Genomic DNA, 23,804 nt, shown 5'->3' with positions numbered 1-23,804 from the left:
TTATGGACTGTCTTTATTTGCTTTGACATTTATTTGTGGATGCTATATTTAGCAATTCATGATTCTCATGCAAAAAAGCAACACTTATTTTTAGCAGGTTTGCCATAATTTCTTAGAAAGAAGAATATGGCAACTATTTAGGATACTATGGTTTTAAATGTCAGCTGAATGGTAGTTGCCCTGAACTTTTTAAAAAGGCTTTATGTTCAAATACAAGACTTTAGCAATGCTATGAAATGCAACTTACTTGTATGCCAGGGCTCCAGCAAAGTGCTTCTGGATATATGTGTCCATCACAGGTCGGAAGTGAAAATATTTGATGTCTCGGAGCAGGTTAATGATGAATACCTGGGAGAGATGGAGGGCAGGCCACCAGGTTCACTGAAGGCCTCAGACCTCTCCCCAGCAGGAAATAGAAGCTCTTGCTTCTTTAAGGAATGACAAACTGTATTTTCTCTAGAGTTCCCCATAAAGAGTGAATGTAATAGTTCATTATGCCTATATTTCTGACTTGTCTGTTCTATTCCTACCACCCGAAAACCTTCCAAAGGAGACCTGGGACTCATCAGTCTATGCTTGTGATACTCTAGCCTCTCTTTTACAATAATGCTAAGTGATGCAGTATGGACCAGAGGAAGGTAAAACAATGCTTGTGTAGGTGGCAGAAACACTGAGGTGCCCCTGACAACTTGGAAAAGAGAAAAAAGATTTTCCTCTAAGCCAAATCAATCCAGTAAAAAGACTGTGTTTTTCAAAAATGAGGATAGCCAGCCAGGAAAACAAGGAAAAAGGAAAGCCAGAGAGACAAACTGTGTAAGTGTCCATTCCAATTCTTGTCTCTACCTCCCATCTATCAAGAGCACTAGAGTATCTGGTTCTCCTTAAATATACAGCCCTCATTTGGGACTGAATATACCAAGCAAAATGCACTAAACATACATATGACTGACAGTTCTCTTTAACTAACCTCTGAGGCTCTGATTCCCTAACAACTGCATCAAGAAAGAAGATGCAAAGCTCAAACCAGGATGAGTGAGTCGTTTTTTTAAGTGAAAATATGGGCCATGTGGTTTTCTTTATGAGTCTCTGGGCCCTTTGTTGGTGCAGGTCACTATATCAGGGGCCAGGCAACCCTGCTATACTGATGAGATTGAGTGTCTAGGACTGCAAAGACAAGGTCTCGATCTGACCATGGTGAACTTTTATCTTGTAGGTGTTGGCCTGGTAATTTCATTGGTTTCTCTTTCTTGGGTGATATTTCTCAGCCCTGTTTCCATTGGAAATAGCTATACCTTGTGCTGATTCACTTTAATAAATTGCTTCCATTAGGTTTTTAAAATATGCAAAAGAAATAAGAAAGAAAGAAATTCTGGAAGGGTGAGACATACCAGAGACTGAAAAACCAGCAGGCCATATTTCTCTGTATTTTCATCCAAAATCACGAAGAGCGTATCTAAGATGTCCTGTAGAAACTGAAACAGCATAAAAAGCAGAGTTCTGAGGACCTTGCACACATAGTCAAACCTCCATATAACAATGCATTGAGCTCCCAATAAACAAAGTAAAAGATCTTCTAGGATTTCAAACCACCACTTAAAAATAATCTAGTACTTCTCCCCCACTTAGCAGAGGAAAACTCGGAGCATATGGAGTGTTTACTTATAGCCCCAAGGGCCCTGAGGGAGACCTAGGGAAGTTCTTCCTACGGGGTGTTAAAGTTCTAAGGAAAGAGCAATTACCTAGAAACAAAGGCCATCCATGCAGAGTAGCAATTTTGAAACGAAGGCAGTTTAAGTGACTCTTATGCCAATTTCATTTTGAGAAAAAGAGATCACTTTCTTAGGAGTCCCCAAAGTTAAGAAGTCCCCTTATTCCTTATATAGCCTAGGTATGGAGGACATGTGGAGAAGGATGTGGCAAATCAGCACGTACCGACAGAGACTATTTTTTTGGTCTAAGGATTAGGATTTCAAAGGAGGGAGAGTGTTGTCAATGATGCTAAAAGATCTGGCAGATTTTTGTTTGTTCATTTAACTCTTTATTTTTTGAAAATGTGTCTTTCTTTTTCTGGGATGCAAAAGCCAAGAAAGAGAAAGTAATAAATGCTGATGAGTGCTCAGTCTTTAAGTATCAACCTTACATTCTGCTGGTCAAAACCCAAATTAAATGATACAATGTCTTTATTTCAAAATAGCAAAGTGGAAGGGGTGTATGGGGTTTTGATGAGGCAGGATAGGCTACAGGTTGATGGTCATTGTTAGTTGGGATGGTTTGTATATGTAGGTTCATACTAGTCTGTCTACTTTTGTATATGTTGAAATTTTCCAACAAAAATTATTAAAAAATTTCAAAATGTCACACCTTCTCTTTTGGTGAGCTTTAGATAAATTATTGATGCTAAAACCATAAATGCTAGTGGAACGTCAGGAATATGACAACTCAACCTCAAAAAGACAGCAGACTTCTCAGTATATTGTCTGCCTACTAGCTGATTTCTAAAATACGTTTACAAGGAAAAAATGCCCTCAGTAAGAATTATCTTAAGTTTCTAAAATCAGTATTAGCTAGTTTGCAGAGTTTTAAAAAAATTTATGACAATCTTATCAATTGAGTAAAAAATTTAATTGATTAAAACAATCAAAATATTTTTATTAACTTCATAAAAGTACACAGTGATATACAAACTTTAAATTGTTTAGTTTGAAACACTTTGTTGTGCATTACTGAGTCAGTGAAGCTGTAAAATAAAAATATAGTGCATCTGTCCTAATTAATTTGATATGTGCAATAGTGAATCTAAGAGTACTCACTGACATACAGAATGCCCTCTTAAGATTTAACCCCTATCCTGTATCCCATTGTTTCTGTTCATTACCAAAAGTACTTCCAGTTTCCTAGGTATATCTAGTCCATTGGGTGGGAATCACTGGCTGAGCTTTCACCATCAGACAGTGCCTGGGAGTATTCCTGAATGAAAGCAGGTGGGCAAATATTCTTTACAGAGCAGAGAAGCCCTACAGAAGATAGAGTTACTGTCTATCTGATAAACAAATACCACAAAAATACATGGAGAACTTCCTCAACATGATGAAGGGCATTAATGAAAAATCCACAACCAGCATCATAGTCAATGGTGAAGGAATGAAGACTTTCCCCTTAAGATCAGGAATAAGAATAGGATGTCTGTTTTCACCACGCTCACCAACATTACACCGGACATTCAGCTCGAGAAATTAGGCAAGAAAAAGAAATAAAAGGCATCCAAATTGGTAAGGAAGAAGCAAAACCATCTATAATCATAGAAGACATGACCCTATATATAGAAAACCCTAAAGAATCTACTAGAACTAAAAAAATAAATTTAGCAAAATGGTGGGGTACAAGATCAACACCCTAAAATCTGTGGGTATTTCTATATACTGGCAAGAAATACTCAGAAAAGAAAATCAATAAGACAATTCAAATTACAATATCAACTAAAAGAATAAAAAATATCTAGAAAGAAATTTTACCAAGGATGTAAAGGACATCCTTGAAGACTACAAATTATTGCTGAAAGGAATTAAAGAAGACCTAAATAAATGGAAAAATATCCTGTGTTCAAGGATTGGAAAACTTACTATATTGTTAAAATACCAATTCTACCCAAAGTGGTTTACAGATTGAATGCAATCCCATTAACAATTTCAATAACCTTCTTTGCAGAGGAAAGCACAACTGATATTTAAGAGAAAGAAGAACAGAGAAACAAAAGAATGGAAAACATTTGAGCAGGGCCACAGTGAGTTGAAAGATAAAAAGAAGTACACCAACATATGTGTTATGGGAGCTCCAGAAGGAGACGAGAAGGGAATATGGTAGAAGAGTACATAAGGAAACGATGGCCAAAAATTTCCCAACTCTCACAAAAGACATGAATATACCTAACCAGGAAGTACATACTCCAATTAGAATAAATCCAAACAGATCTACCCCAACACATAATACACAGAATTCCAAATGCCAAAGATAAAGAGAAAATTCTGAAAGCAGCAAGGAAAAAGCAAAACATCACATACAGCAGATGTCCAACAAGATTTAGAATGGATCTCATTTCAGAAACCATGGGGGCAAAGAAGGCAGTGGTATGATATAATTGCGGTACTGAAAAACTGCCAGGAGTTCTTCATATGACAAAACTGTCCTTCAAGTATGATGGGGACCTTAAAATATTCACAGATAAATAGAAACTAAGAGAATTTATAATAATCAGGAAATCAGCTCAGCAGGAAACACTAAAGGAAGCTCTGCAGACAGAAAAGAAAAGACAAAGAGAGAGGCTTAGAGGAGAGTGTAGAAGTGAAGAATATCAGAAAAGGTAACCAAAAAGGTAAAAAGATGGACAAAATAATATCTATGCACCTAACCAGAGTGCCACAAAATACAAGAGGCAAACTCTGGCAAAACTGAAAGGAGAAATAGACAGATCTACAATAATAGTTGGAGACTTCACCATACTACTCACATAGATAAACAACTAGACAGAAGATCAACAAGAAACAGAGAACTTGAACAATATGATAAATGAGCTGGACCTGACAGACATATACAGAATATTGCACTCCAAATCAGCAGGTAATCATTCATTTCAAGTGTTCATGGATCTTTTCCAGGATAGACTACATGCTGGGCCACAAGACAATTCTCAATAAATTCAAGAAGACTAAAATTATACAAAGTACCTTCTCTTATTATAATGGAATGAAGCTGGAAATCAATAAAAGGTGGGAAAGAGGGAAATTTGCAAATATATGGAGGCTAAACAACACACTCAAAAACAACCAATGGGTCAAAGAGGAAACTGCAAGAGAAATTAGGAGGTATCTCGAGACAATTGTAAATGAGAACACAATATATCAACTTACAGGATACAGCAAAGGCAGTGCTGAGAGGGAAATTTATATCCCTAAATGCCTATTTTGAAAAAGAAAGATCTAAAATCAAAGAAATAACCGAATGGGAGAAACTAGAAAAAGAACAGCAAACCAATCCCAAAAGCAAGCTGAGGGAAAGAAATAATAAAGATTAGAGCAGAAATAAACGAGAAGAAAAAAACAATAGAGAAAATCAAGAAAACAAAAAGCTGTTTTTTTGAGAAAATCAAAATTGATAAATCCTTAGAAAGACTAACAAAGAAAAAAAGAGAGAAGATGCAAATAAATAAAATCAGTAATGAAAGGGGGACATTATGACTGACCCCAAAGAAATAAAGATAAGAGGATATTATGAGAAACTGTATGCCAACAAAATAAGACAACATAGATGAAATGGACAAATTCCTAGAAATGCACAACCTACACTGACTCTACAAGAAATACAGGGACTCAAACCCATTGAAAGCAAAGAAATTGAATCAGTCATCAGAAATCTCCCAATAAAGAAAATCCAGGACCAGATGGCTTCACAGGTGACTTCTACCAAACATTTCAAGAATAATTAATACTAATCCTGTTTAACTCTGCCACAAAATCGTAAACAAGGGAAAACTACCCAACACATTTTATGAAGCTAATATCCCTAATATCAAAGCCAGAGAAGGATACTATAAGAAAGGTTCTGCTGGGTGTGGGAATGGGCACTGTCCAGGGGCCTTGTCTGCTGTACTGTTTCCAGGAGACAGCACACAGAGCCAGCAAGATGTGCAGTTGCCATTAAGTGGCAGTGAAGTTTAACAATAAAGTTCTGTCAGCCAAAAAAAAAAAAAAAAGATACAAGAAAAGAAAATTATAGATCAATCTCTCTAATGAACATAGATGCAAAAATTCTAAACAAAATACTTAAAATTGAATCCAAAAGCACACACAAACAATAATATATCATGATCAGGTGGGTTTAATTCCTGATATGCAAGGGTGGTTCAACATAAGAAAATAATTTAATGTAATACACCACATTAACAAATTGAGGGGAAAAAAATCACATGATCATCTCAATTGATACAGAAAAGGCACTGGACAAAATCCAGTCTCATTTCTTGACAAAAATGCTTTAGAAGATAAGTATAGAAAGAAAGTTCCTCAACATAATAAAGAGCATATATGTAAATCCCACAGGTAACATATTATTTAATGGTAAAAGGTTAAAAGTTTTCCCTTTAAGATTGGGAATAAGACAAGGATGCCCAGGGTCATCACTGTTACTCAACATTGTCCTACAAATTCTTGCTAGAGCAATTAGGCAAGAAAAAGAAATAAAAGGCATCCAAATTGGAAAAGAGGAAGTAAAACTCTATTTGCATATGATGTGACTTTTTTTGCTGCAAAAAAACTTTATTGTTTACATTTGGTTCAGGCTTGTTAGATTGTACAAGATGGCAGTTAGAAAGATGCCTCCTGGCTGGAGGGGCTCAGGCAGAAGCCTGGATTCCAGGAGGAATAGAGGGAGTTCCCCCTACCCCATGGCCTCTGGGCTCTGGAGGCTCCTAGTCATGCCCGAGGGTGAGCCTTTCGAAGAGATACTTGCCCAACCAGCTAGACTACGGGTCAGCCAGCCTGCGGAGGTTGGTCAGGCGGTCACCTATCTTCTTGATCAGTTTCACCACCTCCTCTAGGAAGCCACAGAGATGGGGGTCTGTGTTGGCAGATCCCAGGGCATACAGATCTAAAAGGGCCTGATTCAGGTTCTTCTCCAGGCCAAGGGCAGTTTCCATGGTGTCTAGGGTTTTACCCCACTCATCTTTGGAAGGCTTCTGCAAATGCTGGAAGAGGGCACAGCCACTGCACTGGTTTTGCATCTTCAAGAGACACTTGGCACCCTCATGCTTCTCCTTTGCCAACTCACAGAAGAAGTGGTCCACACCCTTTCAGGGTCACATTGTCGCGGTACAAGTAGTAGCCCAGAGAAAGGGAGGTGAAGGAGGCCTGCAGTTGCAGGTTGACTAGGCGGTTAACAGAGGCCTCCACTTCAGAATAATTCTGATGGATCTGGAAGGTCATGGTTGGCTGACAATGAGGAGCTCACTACAAAAAAATGGTATTAGCTGGTCCCGGAAGCAGGGATGGCCAAGAAGTTGGTTCCGAAGGTTACAACTGGAGAAGCAGGTGGAAGGTGGATGACGCTGAAGAGGTATGGGAAATAGCCCCCATGTCTGTCCCATTCGAATACTGTTGACACAAGAGACAGATTCACAGGACCGCCAGGGGTGCACTGTCAACAGGATCTTATATTTAGAAAATCCTGAAATATCTACAACAAAACTACTAGAATAAATGAGTTCAGTTAAGTGATAGCATACAAGAACAACATGCAAAAATCAGCAGTATTTTTATACACTAGTAATGAGCAAGCCGAGGCAGAAATCAATAAAAAATTTCATTTACAATAGCAACAAAAAGACTCAAATATCTAGGAATTAATTTAACCAAGAATGTTAATAAGGATCTGTATTCAGGAAACTAAAAAACACTGCTTAAAGAAATCAAAGAAGACCTAAACAAATGGAAGTACATTCCAGGTTCATGGATTGGAAGACTAAACATCATGAAGATGTCAACCCTACCCAAACTGATTTGCAGTTTCAACACAATACCAGTCAAAAGTCTAACAGCTTACATTACAGAAATAGAAAAGCCAATTACCAAATTTATTTGGAAGAAAAAGGGGCTCTGAATAGACAAAAATATCCTAAAAAAAGAAGAGCAAAGTTGGAAGACTCATGTTCCCTGACTTGGAGTGTATTATAAAGCTACAGTGGTCAAAACAGCATGGTATTGGCATAAAGACAGACACATTCATCAATAAATTGAATTGAGAGTTTAGAAACAGACCCTCATCGCTATGGTCAACTGATTTTCAATAAGTCTTCTAAGTCCAACTGTTCTGGCACAGAATAGTCTTTTCAATAAATGCTGTTGGGAGAACTGGATATCCATAAACAAAAGAATAAAACAGGACCCCTATCTCACTTCCATACAGGAATCAACTAAAAATGCACCAAAGACCTAATCATAAAATCAAGGACCATAAAACTAGAAAATAATGTACGGAAAAATCTACAGGAACTTGTAGTAGATGGGGGCCTCTTAAACCTTACACCCAAAGCATGAGCAACAAAAGAAAAAATAGATAAATGGGACCTCTGCAAAATTAAACATTTCTGCACCTCAAAGGACTTTATGAAGAGGGTAAAAAGGCAGACTTCTCAATGGGAAAAAATATTTAGAAATCACACATCTGTCAAGGGTCTAATATCCATGATATATAGAGATTCTACAACTCAACAATAAAAAAACAAATTTTCCCAATTAAAAAATGCGGAAGGAGAGTGTATGTGGCTCAAGCTCTTGAGCACCTGCTTCTCACATGGGAGGTCCTGGTTTAAGTTCCTGATGCCTCCTAACAAATAAACAAATAAAAAATGGGCAAAAGGCAACAACAACAACAACAACAAAACAACTCCAGGGAACCAGTGTGGCTCAGTGGTTGAGTGCTGGCTTTCCACATGCGAGGTCCCAGGTTCACGTCCCTGGCCCTAGAACCTCACACACACACACAAAAAAAGGGGGGGTGGAGAAGGGGAGAGGGTATAACTCAGTGTGGTGGTAGTGATCCCTGGTACCTCCTAAAAAAATAATTTAAAAAATGGGGAAAAGACCTGAATAGACATTTTTCTAAAGAAGAAAAACAAATGGCAAAAAAACCACATGAAAAATGTTCAACATTACTAGGATTAGGTAAATGCAAATCAAAGCTATAATTAGATATCATTTCAATACTTATTAGAATGGCCACTATTAAAAAAACAGAGAACTACAAGTGTTAGAGAGGATGTGGAGAGAGAGGAATTTTTATTCACTGTTGGTGGGAATGTAGAATGGTATAGCCATTGTGGAGGACTGTTTGGCAGTTCCTAAAGAATCTGAATATACATTTGTCACACGACCCTGCAATACCAGTACCGGGTATACACCCAGAAAAACTGAGAGCAGTGACACCAACAGACATCTGCACACTGATGTTCACAGCGGCATTATTCATGATGGCCAAAAGATAGAAACAACCCAGGTGTCTAATCAAACTAAAAATGGATGAACAAACTGTAATGTATTCACATAATGGAATATTATGCAGTTCTGCAGCTGTAAGAAAAGATGAAGTCATAAAGCATATGACAACATGGTTGAAACTGGAGGACATTATGTTGAGTGAAGCAAGCCAGACAAAAAGGGAGAAATACTGTATGATTGTGCTACTATGAATTAACTATATTGTGTAATCTCACGGGGTTAATAAATTGAATACAGGTCACTGAAAATAGAATGAGGTTAGGGAATGGAAAGCTAAGAGTTAACTTGTGCAGAATTGGTAAAAAGGATGTATGTTAATTTTTGGAAATGAATAAAAAAGGTAAAAGGCCAACATAATATTTGTAACTAACAGTATTATTATATGGGCATAACGGTTTTAAAGGGAAATCTAAGGTCATGTATACTGCTAAAAGGAAAGCTAAAATATGTAACATGAGACTGTATAGCACAGTAAAACTGCATGTGAAATATGAATATGAGCATAGAGCTAAGAACATGGCTGGGTATAATTGCATATACAAGACCATTTTTCTTTCAAACTGAACAAATGTATGTTAATACAAGATGTTAGTATCAGACAGAAATAACCATTATGGTAAGTGAAAGAAACCAGACACAAAGTACAACATATTGTATCACTCCACTTATACAAAATGTAAATATAAATCAGTTTATAAAGATGAAATTAGATTAGCGGTTATGTAGGGCTGGGGAAGGACAGAGGGATTGAGAAGTGACTGCTAAGGGATGGGAGTTCTTCTTTTGGAGTAATGAAATTGTTCTAAAACTTTTGGGGGTGATGAATGCACTTTTTGAGCTGCCTTTTGTCTGTTATTTTATTTTTTGATTTTGAAATAAAGTTTGAAGGGAAAAAAGATAACATAAAGAAACATGCAATTATCTCTTATATGAACATAAGTGTGAAAATCCTCAACAAAACACTAGCAAACTGAATCCAACAGCAGAGTAAAAGAATTATACACCATGATCAAGTAGGATTGATCTCAAGTATACAAGGGTGGTTCAACATAAGAAAATCAATTAATGTAATATACCAAATTATACACTATGATCAAGTAGGATTTATCTCAAGTATACAAGGGTGGTTCAACATAAGAAAATCAATTAATGTAATATACCACATTAATAGACAAAGGGAGAAAAAAACAACACATGATCACCTCAAATGATGCAGAAAAGCTATGTGACAAAATCCAGCACCCTTTCTTGATAAAAACACCCCGAAAACTATGTTGTTTTGTTTGCTAAAGCCTGCCAAGGCAATATTATCAGATATGGGTTTGCTTTTCTAATGGGGACTTATTAACTTACAAGCTTATAGTTCCAAGGCCATGAAAGTGTCCAAATCAAGCCATCATCAGGAGATGCTTTCTCTCTGAGCTACTGCTGTAGGCAATCAGGCACACAGCAGCACCTGCTTGTCTCTCCCCAGTCCTCTCCTCCAGGCTTACTGCTTTCAGCTTCTGGCTTCAATGCTCCTCTCAGCATCTCTGTTCCTTTGATTTTAGTTTCTTGCTCCTGGGGCCTTCTCTCTTTTCTTCTGGACGTTACTCTGTTTTTGTGGCCTCCTCTCTCCCACTTAAAAAGGATTCCAGCAAGAGGACCAAGACCCATCCTGGGGTACACCCCAGTGAAGCAATCCAATCAAATGGCCCTCAAGTGAATCCAACCCAATCAAAGTGTCCAACACCCACAGGAATGGACTAAGAACATAATTTTCTGGGGTTCACAAAAGACTCAAACTACCACATTCCATCCTCTGGATCCCCCAAATACATTTTCTTTCTGTAAGGAAAATACATTCATTATATCACAATACTTCAAAAGTCTTAAATCATTTCAATAACAGCATTAAGTGCAAGTCTCATCAAAGTTGGTTATATAGGGAAGAGATGGACTTAAGCAGTTGAGTGCCTGCTTCTGACATGGGAAGTCCTTGGTTCAGTTCCCAATGCCTCCTTTAAAATAAACAAAAACAAACAACAAGCAAAACATAATGAAAAAAAAAAAACAACTTAGAGGAGCCAATGTGGCTCAGTGGTTGAGTGGTGGCTTCCTGTATATAAGGTCCCGGGTTCAAACCCTGGCCCCAGGTACCTTAAAAAAAAGTCCCTTATAGACATGTTGTTTGTCTTGGCACAAAATTTCCCTCAGACTGTGGACCTGTGAAACTTAGAAAACAAGTTATCTCCTTCCACTATACAAAGGAGGGGCAGTCACAGGATAAACATTCCCATTGCCATAGGGATAAACTGGAAAGAAAACAGAGGCCATGGGTTCCAAACAATTTTGAAAACCTGCAGGGCATAAATTCATTAGATTTCAAAGTCTGAAAGTCATTTATTGAATCATGGTTTCTTCTCCTCCGGGCCCAAGAGATCGGCAGTTCCACCCTTTTCAAGGGCTTGCCCAGTAGTCACGTTCTCAGTTCTACCCTCATCAAGCATTGGGGTGGTGGGAGAACTCCAGGCCCCACCCTCGGAGAACACCGGGGTGCTGGCCAGACTCTCCCCAATCTCCAGGGCACAGCCTCAACTCCCTTAGAGCAGTGGGGTGGCAATCAAACTCTAGGCCCCTCCCTCTGAAGAACACTGAGGTGACAGCCAGACTCTCCCCAATCTCTAGGCACAGACTCAACCCCCTCAGAACAGTGGGCTGGTGGCCAAAGTCTCCCCAGTCCTGGAGACTGTGCTCCACTGTCTCTGAAATCTGGGGTGGTAACATTCCCTGAGCAATGGGGCAGAAGGGCTGCCCTTTTCAAGTGCCAAGGCATACTCACCCTTTCCACATACATGGATGGGTTTGCTCTCTGGGCCCAAAAAGATATCTTCAGTCCAGACCTCGTCTTCCACAGTACTCCCTTTGAAGTTATTTTTTTCCTTCAATCTGTCCCTTTTCTGTCCCTTTTAATTCAGGCTGGCAGTGGTTCCATTCACATAGGTCTTGCAAAAAAAATCTGTTGGTTTCACATGAAGGAAACAGGGGTCCAAGCTATCAGACAATATGACTTCCCTAAGATTCTTCCTGAATAACTGCATTTCCAATCCTGACCTACACTGAAATGACTGGCTGGTTCCAAGTTCAGTTTAACCCTCACATGGAGCACTATTCTCTGAGCTTTCTGGAAGCTCGGAATTTTCCAAACCATCAATTTCTGCTTTCTTTGTGTCTAGGAATTCAGTTCTCAGCTTATCTCTTTCCTCTATTTTATTTTAAGTTACAAAGAGAAGACAGGCCACACTTTCCACATTTAGTTTGGAAATCTCTTCAGCTAAATAACTGAGCTCAACACATGAAATTCTCCCTTCCACATGACATGAGGAGTTAATTTTGCCAAGTTCTCTGCCACTTTAAAACAAGGATTGCCTTCCTTCCAGTTTTCAATGACACAGTCATCATTTCTATCTCAGGCCTTATCAGAAGTATCTTTAGAATTTGTATTTCTATCAATAAGTCTCTTCAAAGTAGTCTAGGCCTTTTCTATCAAACATCTCAAATTCTTCCTGAATCCTCTCCATATCCATTTTAAAAGCAGCCCTTTTAAACTTTTTTGGTATGTGCATAGCAACACACCACTCTCTTTATACCAATTCTGTTTTAGTTTGCTAAAGCCTACCAAGGCAATATACCAGAGACAGGTTAGCTTTTATAATGGGGATTTATTACTTATAAGCTTACAGTTCCAAGGCCATGAAAGTGTCCAAATCAAGGCATCATCAGATGTTTTCTCCCCAAGCTGCAGCTATGGGTGATCAGGCACATAGCTGCATCTGCTTAGTCTGCTCTCTCTCTTCCAGACTCACTACTATCAGCTTCTGGCTTAGTGATTCTTCTCAGCTTCTGTGTTCCATTGATTTCAGCTTCTAGCTCCTGGGGCCTTCTCTTTCAGCTTCTGGGTGTCTCTGTTTTTGTGGCTTTCTCTCTCCCATTTATAAAGGACTACAGCAAGAGGACTAAGACTCACCCTGTGCTATGCCCCAGTGAAGCAATCCAATCAAATGGCCCTCAACTGACTCCAATTCAATCAAAGGGTCTCACACACACAGGAATGGACCAGTATAAGAACATAATTTTCTGGGATCCACAAAAGACTCAAACTACCAACTAGGAATAGAAAGAAACGTCCTCAACATTATAAAGAGCATATATGAAGAACCCTCAGCTAACATCATACTCAATGGTTAAATACTGAAAGCTTTCCCCCTAAGATCAGTAACAAGAAAAGGATGCCCATTATTACCACTACTGTTCAGTGTTGTACTGGAAGTTCTAGCTGGAGCAGTTAAGCAAGAAAAAGAAATAAAAGGCATACAAATTGGAAAGGAAGAAGTAAAATTTTCCCTATTATATAAAGATAGACATAGATGATATGATTCTATAAATAGAAAATTCCGAAAGATCCACAAGAAAGCTAATAAAGGCAGTAAATGAATTCAGCAAAGTGAGGGATACAAGGTGAACATACAAAAATCAGTAGTGTTTTTGTACACTGGTAATGTAAAATTCTGAAGAGGAAATCAAGAATAAAATCCCATTTACAACAGCAACTAAAACAATCAAATATCTAGGAATAAGTTTAACCAGTATAAAGGACTGATACATGGAAAACTATAAAACATTGCTAAAAGAAATCAAAGAAGACCTAAATAAATGGAAGGATATATTGGAGGACTATTGTTAAGATGTCAATTCTACCCAAAGTGAATTACAGATTCAACACAATCCTGATCAAAATTCCAATAGTCTTCTCTGTAGAAATGGAAAAGCCAATCATCAAACTGATATGAAGGGGGAAGCGGATGTGTCTCAAGCAAGTGAGCTCCTGCCTACCATATGGGAGGTCCCTGGTTCAGTTCCAGGTGCCTTCTAAAGAAGACAGCGAGCTGGTGCAACAGGCATGCATGGCAAGGTGACATAACAAGATGATGCAACAGAGACACAAGAAGAAAAAACATAATGAGAGACACAACAAAAGCAGGGAGTAGAGGTTCCCGGTGCCTCCTAAAGAAGATGAGCAAGACAGAGAGCTACCATGATGTGCAGGTGTGGCAAGTGGATGCAACAAGATGACACAACAAGAGACACAGGAAGAAAAACATTATGAGAGATACAATAAAGCAGGGAACAGAGGTGGCTCAAGCAATTGGGTGTGTCCCTCCCACACCGGAGTCCAGGGTTTGGTATCCAGTGCCTCCTAAAGAAACAAGGAAGATGAACAGACACAGCAAGTGCACACAACGAGAGGGTGAGGAGAAATAAATAAAAACAAATCTTTTAAAAAATTTGATATGGAAGGGTAATGGGACCTGAACTGATAAAACCATCTTGTAAAAGAAGAACAAATTGGAGGACTCACACTCCATGATTTTTAAAACTTATTACATAGCTGGAGAAATCAAAACAGCATGGTACTGGTACAAGGACAGACATATTGAGCAATGGACTCAGACTGAGCATTCAGAAATCAATCTATCAATCTGATTTAATTTTTGAAAAGGGTGCCAAGACCACTCAATGGAGAAAGAATAATCTCTTCCAACAAATGGTGCTAGGAAAACTGATATCCATATGCAAAAGAAAGAAAGTTGGGGGATGTGGCTCAAGCAGCTGGGCATCTTCTTACCACATGGGAGGTCCCGGGTTTGGTTCCCAGTGCCTCCTAAAAGATGAAGAACAAGACAGTGAGCTGACGCAATGTGCTGACATGAGATGATATAACAAGCAGGGAGTAGATACGGCTCAAGGGATTTGGTGCTTCCCTCCCACATGGGAGGTCCTGGGTTTGGTTCCCGGGGTCTTCTAAAAGATGAACAAGACAGTGAGCTGATGCAACGGGCTGACATGAGATGACAAAACAAGCAGGGAATAGATATGGCTCAAGGGATTTGGTGCTTCCCTCCCACATGGGAGGTCCTGGGTTTGGTTCCCGGGCCTTCTAAAAAAGATGAGCAGACACAGAGAGCCACAACAAATACAGAGCAGATAGCAAGTGCAAACAACAAAGGAGGGAGAATAATCATAAATAAATAAATCTTGAAAGAATCAATGTTGGACCCTTACCTCATACCATTTATAAAAATTAACTGAAAATGGATCATACACCTAAATACAAGAATTGAAACTCTAAAATTCCTAGAAGAAAACATAGAAGAGCATCTTCAGGACCTTGTATTAGACAACAGTGTCTTAAACTTATACTAAAGCATGAGCAACAGAAGAGATAACAGATAAATGGGACTTCATCAAAATTAAAAACTTGTGCATCAAAGAACTTCATCATGAAAGGAAAAAGACAACTTATAGAATGGGAGAAAATATTTGGAAACCAAAAACCCAATAAGGATTTAATATTCAACATATTTAAAAATCCTACAACTCAAAAATAAAAAGATGAACTCAATTAAAAATGGACAAAAGACTTGAAATAGGCATTTGTCCAGAAAAGATATACAAATGGTCACAAAGCACTTGAAAATGTGCTCAACATTATCAATCACTAAGGAAATGTAAACCAGAGCCATGAGATACCATTTCACATCCACTAGCATGGCTACTATCTAAAAAGAATGGGAAATGGATGAGGCTCAACCACCTGGGCTCCTGTCTACCATGTAGGAGGTCCAGAATTTGATGCCAAGGGCCTCCTGGTGAGGGCAAGCTAGCCCATGCGGCAAATTGGAACACACAGAGTGCCAGCCCATGCGGGAATGTCACCCCATGCAGGAGGGCTGCCTAGTGTGGGAAAGCTTCCCCATGCAGGAGTGCCGGCCAACGTGGAGAGCTGGTGTAGCAAGATGACACAACAAGAGACAAAGAGGAGAGAAAATAAGATGGAGCAGAACAGGAAGTTGAGGTGGTGCAAGAGAGTAGTTGTGTCTCTCCCACTCCAGAAGGTCCCAGGATCGGTTCCAAGGGCTGCCTAATGAGAATACACGCAGACAGAGAAGAACACACATCAAATGGACACAGAGAGCAGATAACAGGGTGAATGGAGGGGGGAGGGGGAGAAATAAAATAAATCTTTGAAAAATTTTTTTAAAAAATTTAAAAAGTAAAATAAAATAAAAAGTAAAAAAAAAATTGTTACCTAAGGTAAACCATGGCCTTTAATTAACACTAAAATTATAAAAATGTGCTATCATCAATTTTAACAAATGTTTCACACCAATGCAAGTTGTTGTTGGTGACGTAGTATACAGGAATCCTGTATTTTACGCATGATTGTTCTGTAAATCCACAACTTCTCGAATAAAAAAAAAAGTGCTAAAAAAACAACAAAATAAGTGTGGAGAGGATAAGGAGAAATAGGAACACTCATTCATTGTTGGTGAGAATGTAAAAATGGTGCAGCCACTGTAGAAAACTCTGGTGGTTCCTCAATAACTTAAGTCTAGAATTACCCTGTGACCTGGCAATCTGACTTCTAGATATACACACAAAAGAAATGAAAGCAAGGACTCAAACATTTATTTTCACGTTGATGTTCATCACAGCATTATTTACAATTGCCAAAAAGATGGAGGTAACCCAAGTGAATGTGCAAACAAAACATGGTATATAAATACAATGGAATAATATTTAGCTGTAAAAAGGAGTGAAGTTCAGATACATGCAATAACACCAATAAATTTTGAAACATCATATTGAGTGAAATGAGCCAGACAAGAAAGAGAAATACTCTCTTAAGCAAACTCATACAATCAGAAACTAGTATACAGGTTACCAGGTGCCAGGATGGAGTAGGGAATGGGTAAACGTTTAATTGGTACAAAGTTTCTGTTTGAGGTGATAGAAAATTTTTGGTAATGGACAGTGGTGACGGTAGCACATTACATGTGTAATTTAATATCACTGAATTATTTAGTTGAATGTGCTTTTTACTCAAAGTACTTAAAGGGGAAAGTTTAGGCTGTGTATGATACTAGAATAAAAATTTAATAAACAATCCATAGAACGGTACAACACAAATAGAGAACCCTAATGTAAACTATGAACTATAGTTACAAAGTAAGGAAGATGAGAAAGAGACCTAAGGAAGGGAGAGGAGACCTAAAGGAATGTAGGCAGCATAAAACATGGGATTGTCTCTTAGAGAACACTTTCACCACTCCCCTTTAATTATCCCTTTGCTTTCTGGAAGATAAACAAGTAGAAAAAAGAATAGGGCTCTTAACTTAAATATGGTTTTAAAAGGTCATTAATATCTGACCTGATATCCACTCTTAAAAAAGAAGCAAATTAAAAAAACAACAACAGTTTATTCATACCCCTCTATTACAGATCTGAAGAAATGGTCTTAGAGGCTTTACTGGCAGAAATCAGGGTTAAATCAGGTAAGGCCTTCTGCCCAAATTCTTCCTCAGGCAGGACGTGCAAATTGCATGGAAGACACACCTTAACAATTTCTTCCCCACTGACATGCCGCAGTCGCCCTAGAATGTCCATGATCCGGTCCGGGAAGGCCTTCCACTTCAGTAGAGCAAGAAGGTCCACTAGAAAGCAAGCACAAAAAATGGTGAACCTTGAACACAAAAGATGGTGAACCCAAGGACTAGTGAGGTTCAGATTTTCCCAGCCAAGGGTAAGTGGGATCTGGAAGAACACAACTAGCTGTCTCTTCAGTGCTGAAATCAAGGCCAAAGACATATGTATGAACCTAGATGACACTTCCTGCCACATGTATCCTGGTGTTGCTGGAACCAAGGGAAAACTTGTAGCCTGCTTTTGCCAAGAGATTCCTTCAACTTCAAAAGGAAAAAGTCCCTTATTATGGCATGAAGGAAGCAATAATTGCTGTCTCCCTTAACATGACACCAGCAAAATGGAGTTAGCAACAAAGGACAGTGGAGGGTATCACCCTACAGGCATCATCACCTACCATTTTGAGTGAGTTTAGTGGAGGAGAGCTGAGTGGAAATGGAGAAAGACTCTTTGGTGCTGCGCTGGAAGATGAGGCTGGAGGGGATGTTAGGGCAGCCATTGTAGTCTTCTTTGCAGCAAGGCAGGCCCAGGTACAGAGCATGGTTGTTAAATGTGCTATTCTCATCACACTGTAGGCAAAAGCAGAGAACAGAGAATGTTTCCTGAGCTTTGCCAAGTGCAAAAATCAGGCCCCAGGGAATTTCTTAATTGACTCTTGCTCTCTTCTTCCTAAAGGTGGACTTTGAGTCTCAGGTCCTCTTGGAAGAGTGTGTTCTGTTTAGAAACTCCCTAGAACACCTATGTGACTTTTGAAAAGAACATGGCAATGAGGTGGCAACTAAGCTCTGATAACTGACAGTACCATGATCTCAAACAGGTCTCAGAATGTCTTACCCAAGGCCACAGTGGCATAGAGGAGTTGATAATGGATATCTGAGTGGATGTGGGAAACAAAAGGCCTATTGGCCTTACTTGTGGGAAGTAAAGCCACTGCACTTAGATGACAAGCTTGTCCATAGCTGTCCTGCTGTCACCCACCGGCCCACTATCCTGGATCTTCTGACCTACCAAATGAAAACCACCTGACAGAGAACCATGTATGAGAGTGGCCTTGGGAGGGTGAGGGGTGGAGGTGAGAGACAATCAGGTCCCATACCTTGTACACATAGAGCTCATGGATATCGTCTGAGAGGGTGGTGCCATCATCTCGCATCAAGGGTGAGAATGCAAAGCCAAATAGTTTTTTTTCTCCTTTGTCCTTTGCTGCAATCAGAACCAAGTGTTAGTAGTTTCGTATCTACTACCTCCTACTTTGCTTTTTAACAGAAATTCCTCTTGTGCTCCTTATGCATACTCTTTTTTTTTTATTTCTCTCATTAATTAATCAACCAGACTGCAGTAATGATGAGAAATGTATTGGGCAAGTTTCCATTTATACCTCAAGGTACACAGGTTACCTGACTCAAATAGAAACTAAATTGCTGGTCTTCATAAACCAAGGGCTCTTTAAGAAGTAATTTAATTGATACAAAAGAAACACCCAAAGGAGAACGACATTGGCAATTATCTACCCTAAGAATCCTGGAGCGCCAATTTCAGACTCTATAGTTTGGAATCACTACTTTCACAATCCATTAGACAAATGATATCATATCCCTAAGTAACCATTTACTGGCAATTCCTTATTTTCTTGCCCCAATAATAAGAACCCTCTTATTTCTGTTACAGAAAAGAAAAGGGTAGAAAGATGATAGCATTATGTTCATAGCCTTGAGGAATGTGGAGGGATGCTGCACTTACTGGAACAATGTCTGAACTCAAAGCGCAGGTGGGAGCCCCGGAATCGGTCAATGGGGATAGGTAATTTGATAATTTCTCCCCAGCGAGGACTATTACTGTGGTAGAGGACGAAGGAGTGGTAGGAACTCCTGTTTGGCTCTCCCGAACCCAAGCTTATACAATCCTGGAAGAGAAGAGAAGTAAAATAAGATGTCCCACGCGCAAGGAGTGCGCCCGTGAGGAAAGCCGCCCAGCGTGAAAAGAGAGAGCAGCCTGCCCAGGAATGGCGCCGCCCACACTTCCCGTGCCGCTGACGACAACAGAAGCGGACAAAGAAACAAGACGCAGCAAATAGACACCAAGAACAGACAACCAGGGGAGAGGGGGAAATTAAATAAATAAATAAATCTTTAAAAAAAAAACAAAAAAAAAACACTCCTTTTTCAGATGGAGTTCTTGGATTTCTGTCACTAGGACACTTTACTTTCTCCTGTGTGCATGTCTTATTTTCCCACCAGCCCAAATACATGGGATAAGAAAATTAATTTGACTTAAATTTAATTCTTTTGGAAACAAGTGTGTAAATGGTGTAAGGAACCGGCAATCACCAATGCTCCTTGTTTTCCTTAGGGCAGAATTAGTCACACATACTGGTAAATAACTGAGGGAAGATGGGTGGGTACATCTGAACCACTAGCAGGCTCTTTATCCTAAGAAAGGAAATAACAAACTCCTCAGGAAAAGTCAACTGAACATGGCCTTTTACCAGGTCAGAGAAAGAAATGAAATAACAAAGTGGAAAAAGTCATTTTCTAATCTCCCTCAGCCTAGTATGGCACAGCATTTTAGGTTGCCCCATGGCATGTGAAGATGCCTTGACTGACTGTCCCTCGATATAAATGAAATAAACCAGATTTAACTTGACACCAGTTCTAAAATGCACTGAGAAGATGCAGTCCCAGGACTACCTGTACCCCTTCCCTGGAGGACAGAAAGCTGCAGGTAACACAATCAGGTGCAGCTCCCTGTCTGCACAGGTGTCATGCCATCAGCTGAAAGCTCTGCTGTCCTTGGCATTCTCCATGTAATACTGGATGCCTTTATCATAGAGTTGGTTTTAAAGTGGCACAAATCGTTGTCCATACCAATGTAGAAACATTCTCCTCCATTTCTTCTTACTTTGGAAGATGATTTTCACTAATTTTATTTTTTTCTTCTCTAACATGGGGATGATCATTCCAGTTCAACCTTTCTCACAGGAGTTGCCAACAAACAGGAACAAGGTTTGTATAAGACTGATTTACCTTCTAACAAATGCTCTATAAATGTTGTTTTTTTTAAATTTACCAAATACTTATCAGGGCATGAATATGGGGGAAACTGATATATTTAGAGAAACAGTGCTCCAGGATCTTTACTTCCGGTTCCTTCAATTACATTTGCTGGAAATGATCTTCTAGGGCCTGAGTTTTATTTTCCTTGTCTCATAACTTGATGCCAGAAAGTGAATGTCTAAGCCACATCCTTGACTAAAAAACTAATACAATTTTCTGAATTAGCTCAAGGTACAAACAGGCAGGGACCTAACAGCAGTTACCAAAAGTAGGCAGCTCTATGCTAGATGATATGGAAGAAGAGGTAATATATAGGACAGAACTTGAGGGAATAGTTCTAAATTGGATTAGATGGTATTCAGGTCAGTTACTAGGAAGAAGTTCTGTAAAGTCTGTATAACGTTGGAAGGCCTTATCAAAGTTGAGATAAACACTAGAATTATCAAAGTCCAGGGAAATACCAGAATAATCAAAGTCCAGAGAAGCACCAGAATTCTGACAGGATATGCCTCAACTCCTAATGACTGACTGGGTTCCCTTACCTTTAAGATTTCTCCATCTGCATAAAGTACATACATAGTCACTTCAATATTCTTTTGTACACTCTTTCCTCCTCTCTCAAAATCTCCCTTCTCCAAGGTCAGGTAAAGGTCATTGCGGATATCACCTGTAAGGAAAGAAATACCATGTCCTCAAGACCAATGAAATTACACTGATCCAAGCACACGAAGGACTGGGCTAGCATTTGAATCCTCCAGGGTTTGGGTGGGTGATCAGGGCATTCCAAACTTGGTTGGTCATGTGATCTCTGAGTCTGAATTCTTAAAGTTATTCCCTGTAGCAGACTTAGGTAGGAAAGAGAATCTTCTACCACCTTGTAGGTGACTGGTCAGTCTCTAGATCCTCCAGGAGAATGGCTGTAATCTAAGCCTTCCAAAGAAGAATGATTTTAGAATCAACAGGAATATTATTTATTTCAATAATGTCTATTTCTTTACTATTAATCCTCTTCCTTTCCCTTAAAAATGTAGTTTCTTTAGAGGTTTACCTTTTGCAACCCCCAACCCTTCTGAGCCTGACTAGAGGATATACTACATCTCATTCCTTCTGGAGGCTTGGCTCCAAATCCCAGTTCCTGATGGACTACCAGGCAGAGGTGGTTTTTTTCCACCTCATTTGTAAGTGCTCTTGGAGCTGATGAATCTTCAGAAGCATAGGCGGTAAGGAACTGGGACAACAATTTGTTGTGCTCTTGTTGCTTTCCTGTGTTCTGGCTCTAATCTACTTTGGCCATCTCTGCTGCTTGAGACTGGGCAGGACAATCTCAGACTACAAGTCCAAAGTTGCTCTAGTCACATCTGCCTTTTTTAGGATTAACTATACATCTATAAAAGAACTTATAAATAAAAGAGTTTCTTTATAACTTATTTATTAACTATATAGCTATAAAAAGCTTATAAATAAAAAGAGCTTATAAAGCTTCTAAATCTGTAACATGACCAATTTTATTCACATATTCCAAAGAAAGGCATTTGACTTTCAAAAAACATTGTAAAGGTTGTGAGAAAAAACTCTTCAAAGGAAGACGGCAAAGCAAAATGGGTGAGGCCAACATGAAGATGTGGTAGAAGCTTGAAGAAACAAATTGAGAGGTGATAGAACAATTAACTTGCACAGCAAGCCAACTCAGAATCCAGATATTTTTCCACTTCAGTTTTTAGAAAAACTGGCACACCTAAATATGTGCATTACCTGAAGCCACCATGAGAGAAACAGAGTTTGTTTTTGGTTAAGCAAGTAAGCCTTCTGGTTTGGTTAGAGATACCTGACAACAGCCTATTTTCTATATAAACTCTCTGACTGTGGAGTGTTTGTCATGCACAAACACATGTCTGTGGATTGAAGTGTGTACCCCCAGTCTGGACATGTTCTTGGTCCGCATTTTGGTGTGTATGGACCCACTGTAAAGATCTCTTCAATATGTTACTCCAGTTAAGGTGATTCAGTTGGGCTTTAATCCAGATTACTGGTGTCCTTTATAAGCAAAGTGAAAGTCAGAGAAAAAGCCACGGGAGCAGCCAAAAGCTGGAAGTCAATGAAACCCGGAAGAGAAAGGAGAAGATGTTGCCATATGTTCTGCCATGTGACAGAATAGCCAAGGACTGCTGGCAGCCAGCCCCAGAATGCTGGTCTTTGGGGAGAAAGCATAGTCTTGCTGAAGTCTTGATTTTGGCCTTCTCCTAGCCTCAAAACCATAAGCCATTAAATTACCATTGTTTAAACCAAATCCATTGTAAGGTATTTGTTTTAGCAGCCAGACAAGTAAAACATCATGTTAGCCCAGGCAGGACTGGCATTTAACAGGCTTTCAGGATCCTCAGGACCATATCTTCCATTCTTAAGGTTATCTTCCTATCCCAAGTGTGCAATTTTGCAACTCTTGTTCTTTGGTTGCATAATGAAGGCTCTCATAATACTTTGGGAAGTACAGTCGAGAGAAGCAATTAGTAGTTTTTTGAGAGCCCTGAGAACTTTCTCTAACTGTGTGAATGCTATTCTGTTCTCCAAACAAGCAAACCTTAGTCTACATTGAAGGGAAGATAAAAATGTGCTCTGAAAATCACACACAAATGCAACTATAAGGTATGTGAGACAACTGTGAGGGCATCCATCTTTGCAGTCTACACAGACTTCCCTCTTGGATTAGGTAGAACCACAGCTTTGAATTCTGGTAAGTTTAGCATCTCAGTATGCTTCCTTTGGACATCCCCGCTTGGCCTCTCCTTTGCAAGACTGTCAACAGTTTCTGTTTTGTGCAGGTGGGGTAGAGAAACAGGCAGGAAGGGAAACTCAGATTCATCCATTTGCTACTTGTCAGGATAGAAAATGAATAAAATCTGTCCTGAAAGTAAAATTCAAACTTAACTGGGGACTTTACTATGTGCTATTCCTATTATCATGGGATAAGTCACAGTTGGTTAAACCTAAATTTTTAACAATTGAAACAGACATCTCAGAGCTACCTTCTGACAAAAGCCTTTTAATTACACATTAGCTTTCCTATGGAATTTAAGTAATTACTTAATTTCTAGACTGTTTTAGCATAAAGGAAATAGTCTAGAGACTTTTAATGTCTAATATTAAGAACAGGTGCTTTGTTTAAATATAGCCCTGGTTTGCACTG

The 23,804-nt window shown here is 39.1% G+C and overlaps 1 protein-coding gene across 15 annotated transcripts in view; it reads right to left on the bottom strand.

The window, feature by feature from the left end:
• DOCK3 (dedicator of cytokinesis 3) overlaps nt 1-23,804 on the bottom strand; it is a 657,203-nt gene that overhangs the window by 118,379 nt on the left and 515,020 nt on the right. For all 15 annotated transcript variants that reach the window (XM_058288315.2, XM_058288314.1, XM_058288308.2 and 12 more), the window contains exons 15-21: nt 21,163-21,287; nt 19,308-19,470; nt 18,664-18,770; nt 17,965-18,136; nt 17,481-17,578; nt 1,389-1,472; nt 248-348 (exon numbers count right to left, since the gene is read on the bottom strand). In XM_058288315.2, the coding sequence (XP_058144298.1) occupies nt 248-348; nt 1,389-1,472; nt 17,481-17,578; nt 17,965-18,136; nt 18,664-18,770; nt 19,308-19,470; nt 21,163-21,287 (850 nt within the window). The remainder of the gene's footprint in view (nt 1-247; nt 349-1,388; nt 1,473-17,480; nt 17,579-17,964; nt 18,137-18,663; nt 18,771-19,307; nt 19,471-21,162; nt 21,288-23,804) is intronic.

Source organism: Dasypus novemcinctus, chromosome 26, assembly GCF_030445035.2.
Source record: "Dasypus novemcinctus isolate mDasNov1 chromosome 26, mDasNov1.1.hap2, whole genome shotgun sequence".
NCBI lineage: Eukaryota > Metazoa > Chordata > Mammalia > Cingulata > Dasypodidae > Dasypus > Dasypus novemcinctus.
Note: the sequence above shows the minus strand (reverse complement) of the source record. Positions and strands in the feature narration are given on the sequence as shown.